The 20,909-nt window shown below is 32.5% G+C and overlaps 1 protein-coding gene across 1 annotated transcript; it reads right to left on the reverse strand.

The window, feature by feature from the left end:
* Positions 1-8,176: 8,176 nt before the first annotated feature.
* On the reverse strand, positions 8,177-20,699 carry LOC126773194 (uncharacterized). The gene is made up of 11 exons (XM_050493921.1): positions 20,404-20,699; positions 17,083-17,204; positions 16,971-17,004; positions 14,798-16,898; positions 14,164-14,317; positions 13,063-13,153; positions 12,817-12,978; positions 11,990-12,183; positions 11,718-11,872; positions 10,641-10,860; positions 8,177-10,468 (listed from the first exon to the last, which is right to left on the reverse strand). Exons 1-11 carry the CDS (start codon positions 20,456-20,458, stop codon positions 10,136-10,138), a joined length of 3,621 nt encoding a protein of 1,206 aa, XP_050349878.1. The 5' UTR covers positions 20,459-20,699; the 3' UTR covers positions 8,177-10,135.
* Positions 20,700-20,909: the final 210 nt, after the last annotated feature.

Below are 20,909 nucleotides of genomic sequence, written 5' to 3' on the forward strand. Positions count from 1 at the left end.
TGTATGCTTAACATTATTTTAAAGACGTACAACGCACACGTTAATTATGTATAACTTGTGCTTAATAAGTAAATCTCATTTGAGTTGAGGTGTAGTTAGGTATGAGGTAAGTATGTTACGTTATTGTTGTTTATAAAGTTTCATATAACGTTACATTGAATGGTTAATATTCTCACGAAGATTCTCATTAGTAGCCAGGAGTATGGAAGTTGATTGTGTACACTCCCGGAAAGCACATAAAACTGCAGGTCCCGCGATTGAACTCGTCCGAACGACAGAATTGTGTCGGATTGCATTAGATTATGAGAGTGAGATTGTATGTGTTTGCGCACACACTTGTGCACTATATTATAGGATTTATAACAGTTGGCTTATCGTCAGGTCGACATCACTATCATCATTATTATATTACAATTATGGAATCATTTCTAACATCAGGCAACAATTTACCAACCAACCAATTTTGCAACCGATTTTGATTAAATAAAGACTAAACTGCACCTTGAAGTACATCCTACAATAATTGAATATACCTTGACTTGTTATAATTTTTTTATGCTATCAATGCTATGCTATTTTTATAATCAAGCCGTGTACGTATGAGGTTAATTAACAAGCACCCCCACATATACCGTATTTATTTTATTAACACAAAACGCTGATAATTTCATGTATGCCAGATATATGTACATACTATACAGTATGCTATATATTCTTTCAGTCGTCACGTAGAGTTATGAACAATTAGGGCGTGTACAACACGATTGGCGGGGTCGTGACCCGCGGTATCAACCAATCGGGGTGCAACCCGCCTACGGATCACGCTGAAATGAGTTACTTGATAATTATAAGTTAGAAATACATACTTATTATAGTCTAATGAAAACCAATTACTCACTTAGTTTCATTTTATAAGACTTGTAAAAACGCTCGATTTCGCTTATGGTTACATATTTTTATTGAAACGCTTAATAGATTTACCTTACTCTTCTTTATTCCTAACCTTGTTTTCAATTGCCACAAAGTATTAAAAACCATTCCAATTGCATTTGAATATATTTTGTATTGAGCAGTTACAGCAGTATCAGCCTATCAATATGTACTCTATTAATTCCTGTGCTTTCGAGGAGACGGATCGGTATTTATTCCACCACGCTACTTCAATGCGAATTGGTAGATATGTTAGGCTTTAAGATCGAAAATGCTCATTGAGTGAAAAATTAAACATGAGAACTTCGTGTATGCTCTTATAAAAACGTCCATGACTACGCGCGTTTTGCCAAGGTTATTGTGTTGTGGTTAGAAGTTGTGTGAGTAATTACAACCACAAGGTATCTTAGTATCTAGATTTCGATTGTTGCCGTTTATTGGCGGTGCAAGGAGGTTCAAAATCCCCCCAGAGCCTATGGAGGCTGACAGGACGATCAAAGTAACATAAAAAAGTTATACTACTACCTAATGTATTTAAGATTATATACATACATTTTGTAGTGTATTATATAGCCGAGATGGCCCAGTGGTAAGAACGCGTGAATCTTAACCGATGATCGTGGGTTCAAGCCCGGGCAAGCACCACTGACTTTTCATGTGCTTAATTTGTAATTATAATTCATCTCGTGCTTTACGGTGAAGGAAAACATCGTGAGGAAACCTGCATGTGCCTAATTTCATTGAAATTCTGCCACATGTGTATTCCACCAACCCGCACTGGAGCAGCGTGGTGGAATAAGCTCTCCAAACCTTCTCCTCAAAAAAAAAAAAAGGGAGAGGAGGCCTTAGCCCAGCAGTGGGACATTTACAGGCTGTTACTGTACTGTATTTTGTAGTGTATTGAAGTCGAGATGGCCCAGTGTAGTAGTATTAGTAGTAGCAGAACGCGTGAATCTTAACCGATGATCGTGGGTTCAAGCCCGGGCAAGCACCACTGAATTTTCATGTGGTTAATTTGTGTTTATAATTCATCTCGTGTTTGACGGTGTAGGAAAACGTCGTGAGGAAACCTGCGTGTGTCTAATTTCATTGAGTTATGCCACATGTGTATTCTACCAATCCGAATTGGAGCAGCGTGGTGGAATAAGCTCCAAACCTTCTCTTCAAAAGGGAGAGGAGGCCTCAAGGAGGAGAGGAGACATACAATTACGATTATATTTGTGTGTATGTATACTCAATAAGACAATACATAGTCACTTGATAAGATAAACTTACAAAAGATTAAATATTCTGTAGTGTGTAAGTGTATCATTTAAATCAAATAACAACATTTTTATTCAAATAGGATTTTACAAGTAATTATGAATCGTCAGTACTTGGTGTCTAGCAACCACACACATCAACTTATTTTTCACACACATAAAAAAAAATTAAGAGATATTATTTAACGACCGACGAAGTAAAAAAACAGTCGTCTTTATCTTTAGTTATAAAAAATGCCATTATCATAAACACAATATTTCTTGCAACTTATCTTAGTCGATAATACGCGATGAGTGATCCCCGGGGAGAGTTTCCCTCGGTAGGGTTTTTTGGTGGTAAGTTAGGTTTGTGGAATGTGTTAGGTATCTTTAAGATGTATATTAAATACAGCATGTATTGTTTTATAATAATACTCTTTCTGTTTAATATTAATTATTAAATATAAACCACTCATTTGATTGTCTGTCTGTTATCGTTGTTTTTTTTTTAGAATATGAAGGTGGATGAGCATATGGGCCACCTAATGGTAAGTGGTCACCAACGCCCATAGATATTAGCATTGTAAGAAATGTTAACCATCACTTACATCACCAATGCGCCACTAACCTTGGGAACTAAGATGTTATGTCCCTGGTGCCTGTAATTACACCGGCTCTCTAAGCCTTCAAACCGGAACACAACAATACCAAGTACTGCTGTTTTGCAGTAGAATATCTGATGAGTGGGTGGTACCTACCCAGGCGAACTAGCACAAAACTCTACCACCGGTAAAAATTCTGTTGTGATTTAAAATAAACTATTTCAAAATAATTTTTTAATTTTTTCCATAATATTCTTTAAATCTATACAAATTCAAAGTTGAATAATTTCTCCCTATTAAGTCCCTAGTTTTTTATAAAAAATATTCGATATCAATAATTTTAAATAAGCCGAGTTGGTCCAGCGGCTAACATGTTACATTTAACTAAAACTACAGGTTCAAACTCGGGCAGGCACTAACAAGTTTTCATGTTATTAAGCACTTCTTAGAAGACGCCTTTGCCTTAACTCCTCAGTAGGTAGTACTTTATTATACAATCTTGAAGTAGTAGGTGCAATTCTCTTTGAAGTGCAGAAAAGCCAAATTGTATGCTCGCCATACATCGGTATATAAATATATATTTTACAACATCGACTAAAAGCGACTATGACAAATTATATTACGTGTAACACAAAACAGTCTTTTCTTTGGTGTGTTATTAAAATAATAATATTTTTATATAAAATAATAGGAGTTAAGAAAATATCGAATAGAGAATTTCCACACAAGTGTACTTTGCTTTAACAGGCTACAGATAAGCGGGATGGCCGACAATAAATGGCCTTGTTTATGTTCTGTTATCAGTTATGGTATGTGTGTGAGATCATTCCTCCTTACAGGTTCTAGAGACCGCCAATATAATTGGATATATTGATGTCGAATGAATTACATAGGGGAACTTTACTTATATATTTATTGTAGAATATGTCAACGAACTCTTGGACTATCATTCAAAATGTTTCATGCAACTATTCCATCATATTGATTTAGTTTTCATATTTCAAAAAACGTGTTTATTACGAATTCTTCTAGAGGTTAAAAAAAAATTATAAATAAATTATGTATCAAATTTATTTTTCTACGCTTATTTTCTAATTTTTATTGAAAACATATTAAAGCTCGTCAAGTTCCGAAAAAAAGGGAAAATTGTTTGACATACAAAGAAGAAAAAAAAAACCTGAACAGTTTCGTCTTTGTTTATTTACTATACAATATATATTTATTATACGTATGTCTGGTGTACAATAAAGAATCTATATTTATAGATATACATAATGTTCAATGTACTAACTAACTAACCTAACTAAAAGTAACTAGACGATTGCCGTTATTGTTTCCTCGAGGCCAATTCAATTTCAAACCAACTTTGATTATTCTATATTTATATACGATCGGAAACAAACCGATATGGTTACCCAAAGTTACCCAATACTTAATTATAATAGTGTAAAAACCAAAGTTATTTGTTAAGTTTTATGTGCGTAATTAAGTTAAATAGGAAAACGTCTAAGCTGACGATTCGGTCGTTTCCAATTCGATTGCTATGAAATGTCAATTTATAACTTTATCGGATTTTTAGGTAAATAGGTACAAGCGTGAATAACACGGAGAGCATAACTTCCAGCTTCTGTCTTAGAGCACATTATAAACATTGATATTCATCTATTATTTGCAATGTACGTAATTGAAGGTAATAAAAATCACTTGTTAAAAATATCGTTGATGTCGATCATGTGTGTCGCATCAGTGCAACAAGTGATCTATTACATCACTAGTCGTGATAATGAGGTTCTTTGATAAACTTCGACTTGCTCTTAATAATAAAACGTTTTACTGATAAAATCATTTCGATCATAATATTTATATTGAAGCTATAGAATATCTTGTGTAATAAATTCCAGTGTTTTATTTAAATATCATATAAAAACAAAATATTTTATCGGCTTTGTGCTAAAACGAAAGAAAAGCAACCAATTACTTAGTATAAAAATAATATACAACTGTGAAATGATAATGTACGAATACCTATTATTAAATTGAAGTATATAATTAAATATACGTAACGATGCCTTAATGTTTGTGCTACGACTTCTGCGTTAACGAACGCGGATTTTATGGCAGCTTAAGATATTTTAAAATTTTATTTTTTAAATACCTTTGTCATTTTATTTACAGATATAATATTAGTTATTGAAACTCGAAACAGATTTTTATATAAAGAACTAGAAACCAAAAATATTTTTCTATCATAGTTAGGTACGTTTTGGAAAATTAAATTTAAATTAAGCCGAACTAAATTATAATACATTTGTAAGTTTCTTATAAATAGTAATAATAAACCTACTTGCTTTGATAACTCCTTATTAATAGTTTTAAAGTAAAATAGCATTACGTTTACCGATAACAAACAGCAATCCTTAAGCGTTTCCGAACATACGCACATTTAATGAGACATCCTTACAGAATCATTCATATCACTGGCCGCATAAAATATGACCCACGCACAATTCCGAACACAAATTAAAAAAAAAAAAAACAGGAAGAAAAATCAAAGCTTAAATACTCCAGTGACGATCAGTCAAGTCTCTATAACTGGTGTCTCAAATAATTATTATTTGCTTTTATATATGTAACCTTTAACAGCCCTACGTTAAACTAGGGTTAAATGATACACTTTCGTGAGAAGTCATCACATTCACCCCTAGGTCACAGCGTATTGTTCCAACGATAAATTATTAAGTAGGTGATGCTTAATTTATTCTGTGATTGTATGGTAATTTCGAATTGACATGTAAAATACCTAAGGAGAAACAACGTACGTATGGTTACTATTGGAAAATATCGAAGGAATATTCAAATATTTAAGAACAGGTGAACAGTTTACTTTTAAATTGTTAGTTATTTCTTAACAAAAACTAATATTCATTAAATTTATTATTAGTCATCTACAAAAATAAGTGACATGTTTTAATCGTATTGTTTGTTATAGATCCAAGAAAATAATTTGAATACCTAATACTTACTGACGCCATCTATCGATTTAACTAGTAAGCCTTTTTCTTAGGGTCCGTTCACACAGACCGGCTCGGAGAGCATCGGCCTGCTTTTTTCTTTTCACACAGACCGGGTCGTATACGCTTGGAATTGGCCGGAGCGGAGCCGCCAACTATTTCACATCGACCGGCTGGAAGAGATCTGAAAGCGGGTGCGAGCGAGAAAGAGCACGCAAGCGGAGCCGGTCGGCTCCTTTTATTACTTCACACGAAGCGCGTTCAGGCATTTTTAATGACAAAAAAGGTGCAAATGCAAAAATAAACTTTACTACAATCACTCAAAACACTGTTTCCAACGTGATAAAAATCTGCTCTCCTCTCCGAGCCGGTCTGTGTGAACGGACCCTTACTCTGCTGTACACCATGTCATCGAAGTAAGGCCAATATTATAACATAGATGGCGCTATTAAGTTGGTCGTGAAATAAAAGAAAATATACTTTTATTATTTATTGATATTTAACATAATACAATGTCTACCTGATTTCTTACAGATATCTCTGATAGAACTCAAAAAAAAATATATAAAAAAAAAATATATGAAAAAAATGCAACATTTTATAGCAGTCATAGTGTAACGAAACACATGCATTGAATGAAAAGCAGTAAGGGCGAGTATATATTTTACAAAGCGGCAGTAAAATGTAAAACATCCATGTTGCCAACAATAACAATCGGTTGTAATTTTATTTACGAACATAATTTTTTTATTTTGCTTACAATATGAGAACTCACCCTGAGTCAAATAGAAAGAAACTGCACATCAGCTACTACTACACACATTTCTTTTAAATTAACTATGATTATAATTAAGTCTATTCAAAATTTAGTATATTTAACGTTTTCGTCTTATTTTATTATTTACAACAGTTCAGTGCTGCTTATCCAAACTTTTTAAATTATACATTCAAAAATTGAATCGAAAATGTACACTGATTCTTACGATTATATAAATTTTGTTATTAATTTGAATTATACATCAATTTACAATAGATACCTTATTAGTAAGATTGATGACAAAAACGATTAGTTTTTATTTCATATAAAGTCAAACATTTAGAATAATAGTTTCACTACTTACCACAAAGATTGTCAAAAACCCATTTCGAATGGGAAATAAACTTGAAAACAAAAAAAAACCAGTTTTTTTTTATATATAAATACAATTATTATATATTGTACGAACGATGAATTGCTAAAGCCCAGACACTATATTAAAAAAAAAAAAAAAACTTGCTTACGGATATATTTCATCTTCATCCATTTACACAACTATCCGTTAACCGTAGCTTACTGATCCTTAATTACAAGCCAATGATAGCATGTGAAGTACGCCTCGTACTATTCTATTATATATATAAAAAAAAAATATCACTTCTCAGGTATAGTAACTGGAAAAAGACATAAGCTTAATTTATATCTATCGATAAACCATTTTAAAGTATGGTCATATTATATTTGTTTGAATCAAGATGAATTATATAAGAAGTATGATAATATGATACAGTTCGTATTTCAACCTGTATCATTATATTTAAATGCATCTACTTAAAATTTATCGAATTTTTTAATTCAACAATTTGGAAGTACACCTCCACTAAAATCCTTATACATACTTTCTCTATTGACACGATACTCCATTAAATATTTATACTTAATTATTTTAATATGTAATTAGCACTGTTAAATTTATTTAGAGATTTACGAAAACTTATTTGCGTTATTAAATAACTTTCTAGGAAGAAATAAGAAATACCGTTGACATCAAATTTTATAAAGGCTAATAAAAAAAAAAATAAGCCTGAAACATATTTAAGATAAAAAATTCGTGACGTCCAGCTTCAATTTATCTAGTTGTAAAGCGCATATTAATGAGAATGGACTTGAGTACTTATTTAAGATAAACGTAAATTCGTGGCATTTTTAAGTTAAGACTTCAATACAGGATAGACATTTTTATTTAAATACAGAACAATGATATATGAGTACAATACCTTATATAGGTATTATATATTATATTCAAACAAAGCCTCTTTAAAAAACAAGTAGACAAAACTACTAAATATTTTTTCAGTTCATCGTTTTCTAATTAAAATACTAAAAAACGAAATGAATAACGCAATGGATTTGGTTAAGGCAATTTTCATTATTTTTTGAGCATGGTAACATTACCATGAAATAAGAAAATATAGTAAATTGAAATGCTCTCCTGATTTTTTCCATAAACCTTAAGTCATAGACATTGTATAGAGCAGTCTCGTTAAAAATACAAATTTGAAATCACACTACTTTATAATATGAATAGAGCTTCAAAAAATTTTTTTAATAAATTATAATTATTTTGATTTATTTACAATCATTACAACTATTTATCTGTGAGATGATAGAATTTAAATTTTTAGATTTTTTGTAAACAAGCAAATCATTTTGTTCACAGGAAGACTTTTTAAATGAAATTCATTATAAAAAAAAAAATTGGACAGGTTTTCAAGTCTTAGTTTAAGTCATTTATCAAGAACACAGATTAAATATAACATTTAACATCAAGTCTTAAATAATTCGTCGTCTATACTACATATTAATCTTAAACTTGTAATATAATCTAAATGAGACCATTTACAATTTTATTTACCATTATAACATTTACCAAACTATCTGTCATATTACAAGTGTGTATTGTATTTGATTTATGATCGAAAGCTTTTAAGTTTTTTTTTTCTGGCGATAAAAATAATAAATAATACGAATACAGAATAGAATCTCATTAGTGCGTGTCCAAAATGTTGAATTTAACTGCCCCCTTTGCTCGCAATACCCCACTCTTGCCTTAAGTTGACACCTGAACTGTCTATTTAATACTTAAATATTATTGGGTTGACCAATACTGTATAGAAGATCTAACGACTGTCATAAAATAACAAATGTAATACATATTACATTACTCGCGCGTAAAGAAATATAAATCAGCGGTAGACGCTTTCCATTAAGTGAGCCTTCGGACCGTTTACCTCATACCACACCAGCTTGAGAGTTTTATTTCTACTTGTATTAATCGTTATTTAGACGCTACAATATTTCAAGTATTTCCAAAAAGAATTACATCAAATTTTTCATGCCAGTACAGTAGTACAGTACAGTACAGTACAGTACAGTACAGTACAGTACAGTACAGTACAGTACAGTACAGTACAGTAGTAGTACTACTGTACTGTTTTTCATGTCATATCTTTTTAATAGTACATTTAGAGAAATTATTTTATTACATTTTGCTAATAACGAGCAATGGTTAATTAAATTTTGAAGTGTTATACTATATCTAAAGCTATAATTCAATTTACAGGCAATAGACAAATAGTTACACTTATATAACACCTAAATACAGATTATTTTGTCACAAGTACAACTAAACTTACACGAATTCCTAGAACACACATTAAATTCTTTGATACAAGAAAACTTTGATGTCATAACAACATTTAAATTACCCACATATCGTTTACCTGCAATGTAAACCTCGTATATTACGAATTAATTGTTTTCATATATGTTGGGTAGAAATTCTAATTGAGAAGAGACATGAACAGCTTCGAGATGAATGTATATTGATGATAATGAGAACTTTAGCAATTATATGTTACTCACAGAGTTTCAAGAACTTAACACTTATGCAGCGCACACTTAACTCTTATTTACACTTCATACATACTTTTTTTTAAGACATTTCTTTTTGGCTTTCACTGAAGGGCTACGATATGAAGTTCCTTAATGCTAATAACATTATTAATAAAAATACAGCCTCAACCATTGTATTTTGTCTTTTTCCACATACACATGATGTCATTAATATGTGAAAGGGACAAAACTTTCTCTAAGGTTAAATTTTCATCAATAAGTCCACATAAGTTAGTCTCGTAAAGTCTATGGAAATAAGTGTGCATGACAGATAAGTTCCCATATTTTGTCCAAAGATTAAAGTCTATTTTCCTTTATGCATACCTTATTCTAATAGTCAAGTTCAGAAAATAATTAAGTAGGTACATCGACTTTTATATTACCATAAATTAACAATATTTTAGAAAAATAATGAAATTCAAATATAGTTTCTGACAAACAATAGATAAAGTTTTAGCAATAAAAAAACTTTACTTTGAAGAGATCACATGATTTGGGAGGATATAAAAAAAAAATTGGTAAAATAAAATTAGAAACGACCTGTCACTTGTCACAATCCTTACACTACACAGCGTCTCATCGCACACTCACTATGTGTCAATATTCACGTATAATGAGCACTTTTCTAAAGTCCCAGGATCATTCTGGCTCTGCATACATAAATGAAAACTTATCGTGGCTGGTGGGAGCGATCACTTTAGCCTCGATCAGGCACTGCACGACCCAGGTTGTCGACACGAGAGGTATGTTGTCTTGGTTCGCTTTGTTCTGTACTTCATGCGGGCAGTCCCACTCGGTGACTAGACATATTGCTCCGGACATGTTCAGGTCTTCTTCGTTGACGACTCTTGTGTTGGCCCCAGCGAGAGTGCAAACTCGTTCCCAGAATTTTACAAACGTGTCCTGATCGCCGCATAAGAGAATGGTTTTGTCCTTGAAGAATGTTGTGTTGCGTTTTCCTGATGATGGATTCTAAAATATTTAAATACAATTTATGTTTAAGATTTATTTGTAAAGTAATTTTGGCGCATGTTAATAATTTTAATTTAGATAGGTTAAAGTACATACTTATTATACAAAAACATTATATTGAATAAATGAATGAAATCGAATATTATACAATGTAGTATTAAGTAAAACTAACCCAGTTAATGAAGCACTTTTTCAGTATTGACCAACCCGATGGCAGAACAAATGCATCAATATCCAGCAATCGGTTGTTGGTGCAGCTCATAATGACCCACGCGTGGGAAACCGACCGGATGTCCGCTGCTAGGCATTGGATGTATTTTGCAGTCAGGCACGGACGTGGAGCGATCAACTTGCAGACGGTGTACTTGTTCTTGGGAACATCATCGAAATGACTGTAAACAAATAAATTATTTTTTTATAAATTACCTTTATCGATCCTTATAATGCATTCTTATAAAGTCAAACCTTATAAAGTTAAATCAAAACATAGCCATAAAAATGATTGCTGTTTTTGAATGTATATAATAATTTCGTTTTATAGTTAACGTTAGGTTGTATTACCGCTCCGAAGTTAGCAGTTAGCAGCAATTATCTGCGCATAACTCAATAATACGATCAAAATGACAATTGCGCATGCGCAATTTAGAAACAGGGTTAAAGGCATCTTCTGTGTGTCCCGCTCGCTCAATACAGTAGATAGGCGGTGTCAGAAGTGTAGTACTTTTGTTATCTTTAAAGATATATTTTATGGTTCAGAAATACCTAGCACTAGTACCTCAAAAGGAAATTATCTTAGCTTTTTTATTAAAGGAATTTCAGCTATTTCTAAAAATTGATAAAATGCTTAATAACCGTAACAGCCTGTGAATGTCCCACTGCTGGGCTAAAGGCCTCCTCTCCTCTTTTTGAGGAGAAGGTTTGGAGCTTATTCCACCACGCTGCTCCAATGCGGGTTGGTAGAATTCACATGTGGCAGAACTTCAGTGAAATTAGACACATGCAGGTTTCCTCACGATGTTTTCCTTCACCGTAAAGCACGAGATGAATTATATCACAAATTAAGCACATGAAGATTCAGTGGTGCTTGCCCGGGTTTGAACCCACGATCATCGGTTAAGATTCACGCGTTCTTACCACAGGGCCATCTCGGCTTCTTAACTTTAATAAATAGCATAACCCCGTAGTGGGACATTGACAGACTGTTACTTGCGAGGTATTGATTATGATACTCTCTCAATCTCATACATACCTATAAACAGTACCACCGCCAGCCTCCAGCTGTTCTTTGAGACGTTCCTTGTTGAAGGGTCGGTCGGTGAACTCCAGGTCTTCAGTGTCAGTACCGGCCATAGTGGATGTAGTCTCACCATCTTCTTCGGATGAGTAGTGTCGAGTTTCTTGGCACTAAGAGGAGTTATCATTGCATATTAATTCGTTTTTTTTTTATATCAAGTCCTTAAGGATTCATAAAGGCCTCACGCCTACGATTATGTAGCACTGGTTAAATAATTTTTTACTTACCTTCTCAGATCGAGCCGGTCGCGGTGGTTCAGTACAGGTGAGTAAGAAGCAAAGCCCTGCGAATATCTTGCTATCAGCGCTGGGGATCGGTCCCAATGTGGAGACTGTATCTTCATCATTTTCAAATTTCGTCAGCTTCGAGTTCTTCTTTCCTATGTTCTGTTTCGCAGCGCCTTTAAGTTGTAAGGGACCAGCTAAAATTACGAAATGTAATATTTATTTATTCTCATTTACTTCAAAATATGAACTCGTAGACTTAATAATTTTTTAGAATCGGCAACTAATAAGATGCTGCGCCTACGTAATGAAATTATATAATTTGTTTAAAGAATAAAATCGTTTTTTCTTTAATTTAAATATAAGTCAATCAAACGAGATGTGTAAAAGGGGCAAGTGTTACGTAAGGAATAACATATATACTGTATGCAGAATAGAATAGAATATGTTTTATTGTACACCAAAAAACCCGCATTGGAGCAGCATAGTGAAATAAGCTCCAAACCTTCTCCCCAAAAGGGAGAGGAGGCCTTAGCCCAGCAGTGGGACATTCACAGGCTGTTACTGTACACCAAAAGAGTTACAGAACCATTTTAAACACAAACACAAAAAACTATTTTGCACAAAAGGCGGTCTTATCGCTAAAAGAGCGATCTCGTTCAGACAACCTTTGGGTGAAGGACATGAAATAAATAAATAAAGCGGTAAGGAGGTGTACTAATCATCTCATTATATAAATATATAATAAAACAACACTCCCTGATAACTATAAAGATAAATAATACGCCTTGAGTCGGATTTTAAATGTGTTAATAGTTGTATGTATGTACCCTTGACGCCGTCGATCTTCCTGGGCGTGCGCTGCACCTCGGGCTCCACGCCGGCCACCTCCTCCAGGCGCACCGGCGGCGCTGAGTTGCTGCTCTCGCTCATCTCGCTGCTCTCGCTCGCCAGACGCTTCCGTCCGACTGGGGTGCTCTTAGTTTTGACACCTACATTAAATTAACGCATTATTATAATTTGTCATTATTAATAATAACTAAGTCGCACAGTTCACACTAATAATGGTGATGTACCTGAGGTAGAAGCTTTCGGACTCTTTGGTGATGCTACCCGTTTTCTGGCACTTGAATTCCCCTTGTCTCGACTGCGAGCGCTTCGCGGTCCCTGAAATTATAACCAGGATTATATAATTACATGCTCGTTGTGAGAAAATTTATTTCAAAATTTTATTTCATTAAATTCCTCTATTGTGCTTTTCGAATAATTTTCTTGTTTGATTTTTGCAGACATACAATTCTCCCATTCAGTTCTCATCAAGTTTAAAAAAAAGATACATTTAAGATAAAGACAATGGCAGTTTAACAAGTATATTAGCTAGCGTTCACACACTGCTTAATCTCAATACAAATTATTGCTTTTCGCAGTACCTGAAGTGAACCTCGTATTGTATCTACAGTCTATTCCAGCCACAAGAGGAGCATAGATAAACAAACAACAATGACATTGAATTGACGCAATATCATTGGTCGAGATCTTAAATAATCTATGCTTTTCCTTATGGATTCGCAAGAAATGGTGTCTTGAATGTCGGCGAAGTTGTTATCGAAAATTTGGAATAATAAAATAAATAATGAAATAGTGATAAATAAAGATATAATATAATCAATAACAATGCACTACAAAGTGTATAATATAACAGACCTATTAGGAAATAACATGGTATATGTAAATCTAAGGTTTGTTTATCTCTACTTTTCGATTGGAATAGGTTATTCATAAATGTCTGTGTGTGTGACTTAAATATATTTATAAATGGAAGCACTGAAAGAGTCGGGCGTCTATACATAAATATCTTTGTGGAGACGCACACATACATAATTTCTAAAATATATCTAAAAATGGAAGCAAAGAAAGAGCCGAGAAGCACACATACATATTTACTAAAATATATTTAAAAATGGAAGCAATGAAAGAGTCGAGAAGCACACATACATATTTACTAAAATATATTTAAAAATGGAAGCAATGAAAGAGTCGAGAAGCACACATACATATTTACTAAAATATATTTAAAAATAGAAGCAATGAAAGAGTCGAGGAGCACACATACATACATATTTACTAAAATATATTTAAAAATGGAAGCAATGTAATTGCCGTGCGTATATGCGTACCTGTATGATGTTGTCGAGGTCGAGCTCGCGGTGGTGCCGGCGGCGCGGCGTGGAGGGCGCGGCGGGCGAGCGGCACCGCGACGACTCCTTCAGCGAGCGCGCCTGGTCCTCCGTCAGGTACAGCTCGCTCGCCGTCACCATCACTATCGTGTCACTAGAACGGGGCAATCTTATTAACAAATTTAAACAAAATGATTTATTTTTACATAGAAACCGACAATTATTATTGTATGTCAAATCATAGATACATAATAAATATACATAATTATTTGATTATATTCAGACTGAAAAAAATATAAAATCAGTTAACTAGTTTCTGAAGTTATTGTTTATACAAAAACAAAAAAGTACGTTTTCGTTTTTTTAAATTAATAAAAAAAAATGCTTTGTATATAATATTATGATATAATTTTTCTGTTTTTATTGTACAAAAAATATCAATTTAATTCTCTAGACAAAATAATTCTATTTAAATTCATGTTAAATTATGAACCCAATATTATCAAATAAATATTTCGAAACACAATGTGGAAAGTTATCACCGCATTAATGTCCAAATTGAAAGTAATAAATACTAATTGTGATATGCTATAAGCATTGTTTAATATTGTTTACTAGATAATAGTAATCTTACCCATCTGTAGTGCAGCGGTACGTCACAGTGCCGTTTTCATTCTCTTCAATTCCAAGAACTAAACCTGGCTCATAGTTTTGTTCCTCATCGACCATTGCGTAAACGGACTGGCCTTGTAATGGCAACTGTTTCATATCCCCAAAAATTATAAAATCATCGAGAAGCACTTTACTCTGACCGTCATCGAATTTTATCAGATATTTATTTAGCTCTGTTATCTCCAAGACTTTGCCTGAATAGTAACGCTTGTCCACCCATTTAGCTAGCACGACCGTATCTGGTGCATAACCTGGGTACTCAGGTTTAACGGCTACCTTTTCAACCGGCGTCGCCGGTCTAGGAGATGTTGGCCGTCGCTTTTGTTTCAATTTGGAAACAGATTTTGGTGTCCCGATTAAAGCGGAGAGAGGCTTTTCTTCCTTTGGAGATTTTACGGGAGACATCTTTCCACTGTCACCGTTAGTTGGAATCATTTCTGGTGAAGTCATACCGTGCATGTATTCAGCCTCTTCGTGCTGCGTTGGTAATAAGGCGCGTTTAGTCTTCCCGGCAATTGGCCGTCGTCCTCTTACCCTGGACTTCTTGAGAGAACTCTTTGGAGTTGTCTTATCACACTTGTTAACTTCCTCTGGACTGGCGTTACCATTACTAAAGCCCGTGTCAGACAATGTCGCCTGAATACCGACCGATATTTTGTCATCGTTCAATGAACGGTTAATATCTGAAACTGATGCATCTCGGATGTGCGAAAATATATCTTGGAGTTTTTTCATCAATGAGTCGTAGCCTTTGACGGTAGTTGTAGGATTGGACACGGATTTCCTTGGAGGTTGTGGGACCACGAAGGCTCCGTCACTGGTGCGGTTGCTAGACGATGATGCGGTGCTAATATTTGATGCGAATGACGTTCTGTTTTGTAAGTTAACCATTCCGATACTAGTTACGCTCGAGGGTGAAGTACTTACTGAAACATCACCTAAATATGGATCAATCGTAAAACGTTTCGAAATCCTCTGGTATTCTTTGCACATATCCATCCCAACATCGTTGTCAGTTCGGACTACATAAAGCGATAAAAATTCGCAGTCTTCATTGTGGCTGACGTGAACATCAAAAATTGGTATTTGCGGCGTATTTATTGGTAAAGAGTGTCCGTTTTGTAAAGGAGATATCGTTGAGGGTGTTGTCGTGTTGCTCGCTCTAAACGATTCGTTTTTGTTTCTTTTTTCTTTGTTACCATTCAACTTCATAATATCGAGGGTATTTTCTTCGGACCCATGTTTATCGCTGTTTGTTTCGGTCGGTGTGGAAGAATTACCATTGGATAATTTTGTTATCATTTTCGAAGCGACAGTCGGTATATGTTCAGGACTATCTAGATTGGCGGAGCAAATGCTATCCGTACTTTCTTGATCTGTAGTTTTTTCTTTTGATATGGATTGGGCGAAATTGCTCAGATCTGAGTAGTTGTATCCATCACTTTTTGTTTCTAGAACTTTCTCAGTGGTAAGATGTTCTTCCTCGTATTTAATCACTATTGGATCGCCGTTATACTTAGTTTCTTTAATTTTATCCTCACTGGAACATTCTTCTGGAAACGGTGATAGGACCAGTTGAAAGGTTTGTGAATCATTGAGATTCTCAGCACTCTCCTCCGCTATGGTATCAGGAACTTTTGGCTGGATTTCTCTAACTAATTCTAGACTTGAACTGTCAGAGTTTCTTTCATGAACGTCATCTACAATCTTCTCATTTTTAAAATCTATTTTCATATCGGTTGGAGTGTTTCGACTTTTTGTTATATCGACACTAGCTGATCGCGATTTAGTCTTTGGCGTTTTTGGTGTAATATCAGCACTGTTGCTTCGTTTAGTAAATTTTCTAGGACTTGAACGAACAGGCGTACGAACGCGAGATGTAGACGGTAGTTCATCTTCTAATTTTCGTTTTGCCACACTTGTTATCTCAGATACCTCGTTGTCTAAGGTCTGAGTTGAGACAGCTATTTCCTCATCTTCCAAATCTAGTTTTTGAATTTTTGCGCTGCTGTCAGGAGTATCTTCAGATAACTTTCTTTTAACGTGATTGACTGAATGGTCATCTGTAAAAAATCATTAATTATTTTAAAAATAGCTTATACCCTAAAATAGTAAGCAAATGTTATATGATTTACCTTTTGTTTTTGATTCGGCCATAGTACTATCGACCTGCGGATAAATTTCACGAAATCATTTTATAATCACATTGAAACATACTATTTCATTCTAATTTTAAAAAATATAGACCTCAACATTTTCTTCTATGAGTTTAGGTTCTTCTGGTTCATAAACTGGACTCTCAGGGAACAAGTTTTGCGACGTGTCCTGAACTTTCACAGGACTAGTGATGGAGACTGCTTGTATAATCCCTGTAAAATAAATAAAAAATCTTTTACATTCTTCAGATATTGATAATATCGAAATGCTTATACTGATTAGTGCAGAAATAAAAGTGTGTAAAATACATTTGTTAAAATCTATGTTTACGCTATGATATAATTTCTATTTATCCAATACTTTCTATATTTGACATTCATTATAGCCTGAACAGACATATAGCTTATTTCAACCGAAGACGAAGTAAAGATAAACAAATCTTAGATTTACATATTTCACAGATCTGCACTTCAATATTATGCAGTACAAACAGTACTTGATTAATTTACATATTCTTATATATCATACAACCCTACTACTTGCAATATTCTGATAACAGCTGCGACAAAATTAATAGATCATTCAAGATTCCGACCAACAATATTGTGTCAATTCAATGTCAACATGGTTTATTTGTCTTTTGCTCCCCTTGAGATTGCAAAAGGCTATATATGTATAATCAGATCATCAGAATCTTTTAATATTTTCCAAATTTTCTTAACTTGTATGAATAAGACATACCTTAACATCTTTAATTATTTTAAACGCTTTATGCAGATGAGAGAGAGAGAGAGAGAGAGAGAGAGAGAGAGAGAGAGAGAGAGAGAGAGCGAGATATATATATATATATATATATATATATATATATATATATAGATATATATATATATATATATATATATATATATATATATATAGATATATATATATATATATATATATATCTCGCTCTATATATATATTGTTTACTGCAATTCGAAGTAGTAGTTACATAGAAACTAAACAGTTTTATAGAAATAAAAGATTTCACTCATGTCTTACTTGAGGCAGCTTGACATTCTAAGTATAATTTCTGTCATAGTCTAGACAATGTTTTGTTTAAATGTCATTTTTTTAGGATTCATACGAAGTTGAGTTGAGTTGAGAAATTAAACTCATATATTGCATGATGAAGGAAGACACAAAACAGACTGTTTTTTTTTTATAAAAATAACTTGTTTTAACCAAACCAAACCTATTAAAAATATATCTTTTATCTGTATCATTTTCTATGTTAACATTTGTTACATTTGTCTGTTTAACATTCATATTGGATTGATCTTATGTTGTTTTTTTTTACTTTTATAAATATAAATTATTATTTAATTTTAATTTTTTATTGTTTACGCTAAACACTATGTTAAATTTTTAAAAGTTCTTGCCTTAATTTTGTAATCAGCACCACTTGAATATAAATACTTGTTTTGATGATTAGCTTGATATATATTGATGTATATTTATATTTGTTTATTTGTGCAGAATTCTATTATATTCTATATATATATACACATATGTATATATATATATATATATATATGTGTATATATATATAAATTTTTGTGTCTTTTGTGTCTTCTCCATCTTATGGGATGTTGTTGAATTAATCTGTGCCCTGCTGGCACAACCAAAAGACATTAACAAAAAAATTATTTGTAATGCAATGATATGATATAATAACTTAAATGAAATCAAAAGAATAGCAATTAAGCGTATTACTGAATTGTCTCAGTTCTCAGGAGCAGATGTAGAACGAGCCAGGACCCGACTGGACGAAGGCTAAGAACATGGCAGATTTGGTGCCCCTTGCGAGAGGCCTATGGCCAGCAGAATTGACTAATGAAGACAATAAAGCAAGAATTGTAAGCGTGTGAAAGTTTGTAAGGTATATTATATAATATGAATAACTGGTTTGACAACAATATAAGACATAATTTATGATATAAGTAAATTTATTATATTATAAAATCCTACTAAAGTTACTCGCGTAGTAAATAAAACCATCAAACTCAATTTATGTTTCATTTCAAGGAAGCAGAAGTTAGGTACCGTATCTCATTTTCTGTACACCTGGCAATGTATTTTAAGACATGAAAGCATAACAAACAAATAAACAAACTAACTCACTTTCACATTTATAATATTAGCAAAGATTTATGATAATATTATATTTTTGTATACTAATATGTAATATAATAAACTGTATATAGTCTAATTATTGTGCTGTGGCAAATTCTATTTCATCACTTATTTATATTATTTAACAAATCATTTAAAGCCAAATATACATAAAAACTATAACATACAATTGCAATAATTAATATTTAATATAATTATATTTTTTGCAAATCTGTTTTTGTCATGTACATGTACATTGTATGTACATGTAATCGGAGGCGGAACAAAAATCAATAAATTGAACAAACTGGAAAAATGGAGATTTGATTATTTGCCATTCATATTGACATAATTGCATCAAATTATAAAGACAACCAAAATTTTTAAGACAATGTCCTATTTGAAACACCATATCTATTTAACATCTTATCTATGATTAATTCAAATATTGAGTTTCCTCTAATATTGTTTATAAATACAAGACACTTATATTTATTTTTTTAAGTTAGTTTATAAAGTATTTAAAATTATGATTAGAAAACTCAAAATGAAAAAACCCCTTGGCTTGTGTTTTATATTATTAATATTCCTATGATAAAACAACTACCTTTATTTAATGTTACTATAATAACCACAATGTAACCATGGCCATGGTTATTAATATATATAAAAAGTATATATATATATATATATATAAATACTTTTTTCTTTTAATCACAATATTTATAGTAGGTACATCTCTTCCATAACCTAAAATAAATATTTAAAAAAATGTAAACCTTATCTTATTATAATAAGACACAAATTTGTATGAAGTATTTATTCTTAGATTATAATTAAGAAAAAATAAAAATCGCAATGATCAAAACATTCGATAATCAATTTGCTATTTCAAATAGTTCTCATAGTGGCTATGATGTATCATAATGTACTCTGTACTCCATGTCGGTTTTGTGCGCTTATTGATATTTGGATAGATTATAACGCGACCAAATGAAGATGCAATGAGAATGTTAATCTTGTTACGAAGTAACAGTGTATATTTATTTATAACGGTCTTAAGACTTCAATATGAACGCTGTTTTGGCTTTTTATTATGAAACTATAACATGAAAATAGTTTTAAAGGCATAAAATACCAAGTAAAGCAAAAATCGTAGTATGTCAAATCCAACTAGTCATACTTGTCAACTTTGTCGGTTTACATAAACTATGCCGAAAAATTATAAACGATAGTTGGAGGAAATATCACGCTAACCTGGTTCTCCTGTTGCAGATTGAATATCAACGAGCTTTTCACTGGTATCCTCCATTTTTTAGAAATAGTTTCACTTTATTTGATTAAAAACTGGCGCGTTTTAGCGAAGAAACATCTGTCACTTGAAATCGGCCAAAATTACTAGTATTTCCATACGTGAGACTATAGTCAACACTCACTAGAATAACTTTAGAAATATATAGGAATAAAAGTCATCAGAAAGTTGCAAAAACAAATTTAAAAAGACCTAATTTTATATTTTTTGCAAAAAGATGAATGAAGCACGGCCGCTTGTTGATTTGGCCTGTGTTGCCAAGCTAAACTAAATAGTAAATTTAATATAAAACAAGTTTCTTAACATAGCACAAATATACACTTTTACACTTTCACAATCAATTTGTTAGTTTATTTTAAAATGCGTTAAAAACAATGTGTACAATTGAAATTATGTAACAACATCAGGTAATAATTTATTTCAAAATGATATAATAATTATTAAGCTTTGC

The sequence above is a fragment of the Nymphalis io genome, chromosome 14 (assembly GCF_905147045.1).
Source record: "Nymphalis io chromosome 14, ilAglIoxx1.1, whole genome shotgun sequence".
Taxonomy (NCBI): Eukaryota; Metazoa; Arthropoda; class Insecta; order Lepidoptera; family Nymphalidae; genus Nymphalis; species Nymphalis io.

Coding starts and splice junctions, on each gene's coding strand:
- LOC126773194 (XM_050493921.1), bottom strand. CDS start 20,458: ATGGAGGATACCAGTGAAAAGCTCGTTGATATTCAATCTGCAACAGGA. Junction 17,005..17,082: donor TCATAGAAGAAAATGTTGAG/GTCTATATTTTT, acceptor ATTTATCCGCAG/GTCGATAGTACTATGGCCGA. Junction 14,318..14,797: donor TACCGCTGCACTACAGATGG/GTAAGATTACTA, acceptor GCCCCGTTCTAG/TGACACGATAGTGATGGTGA.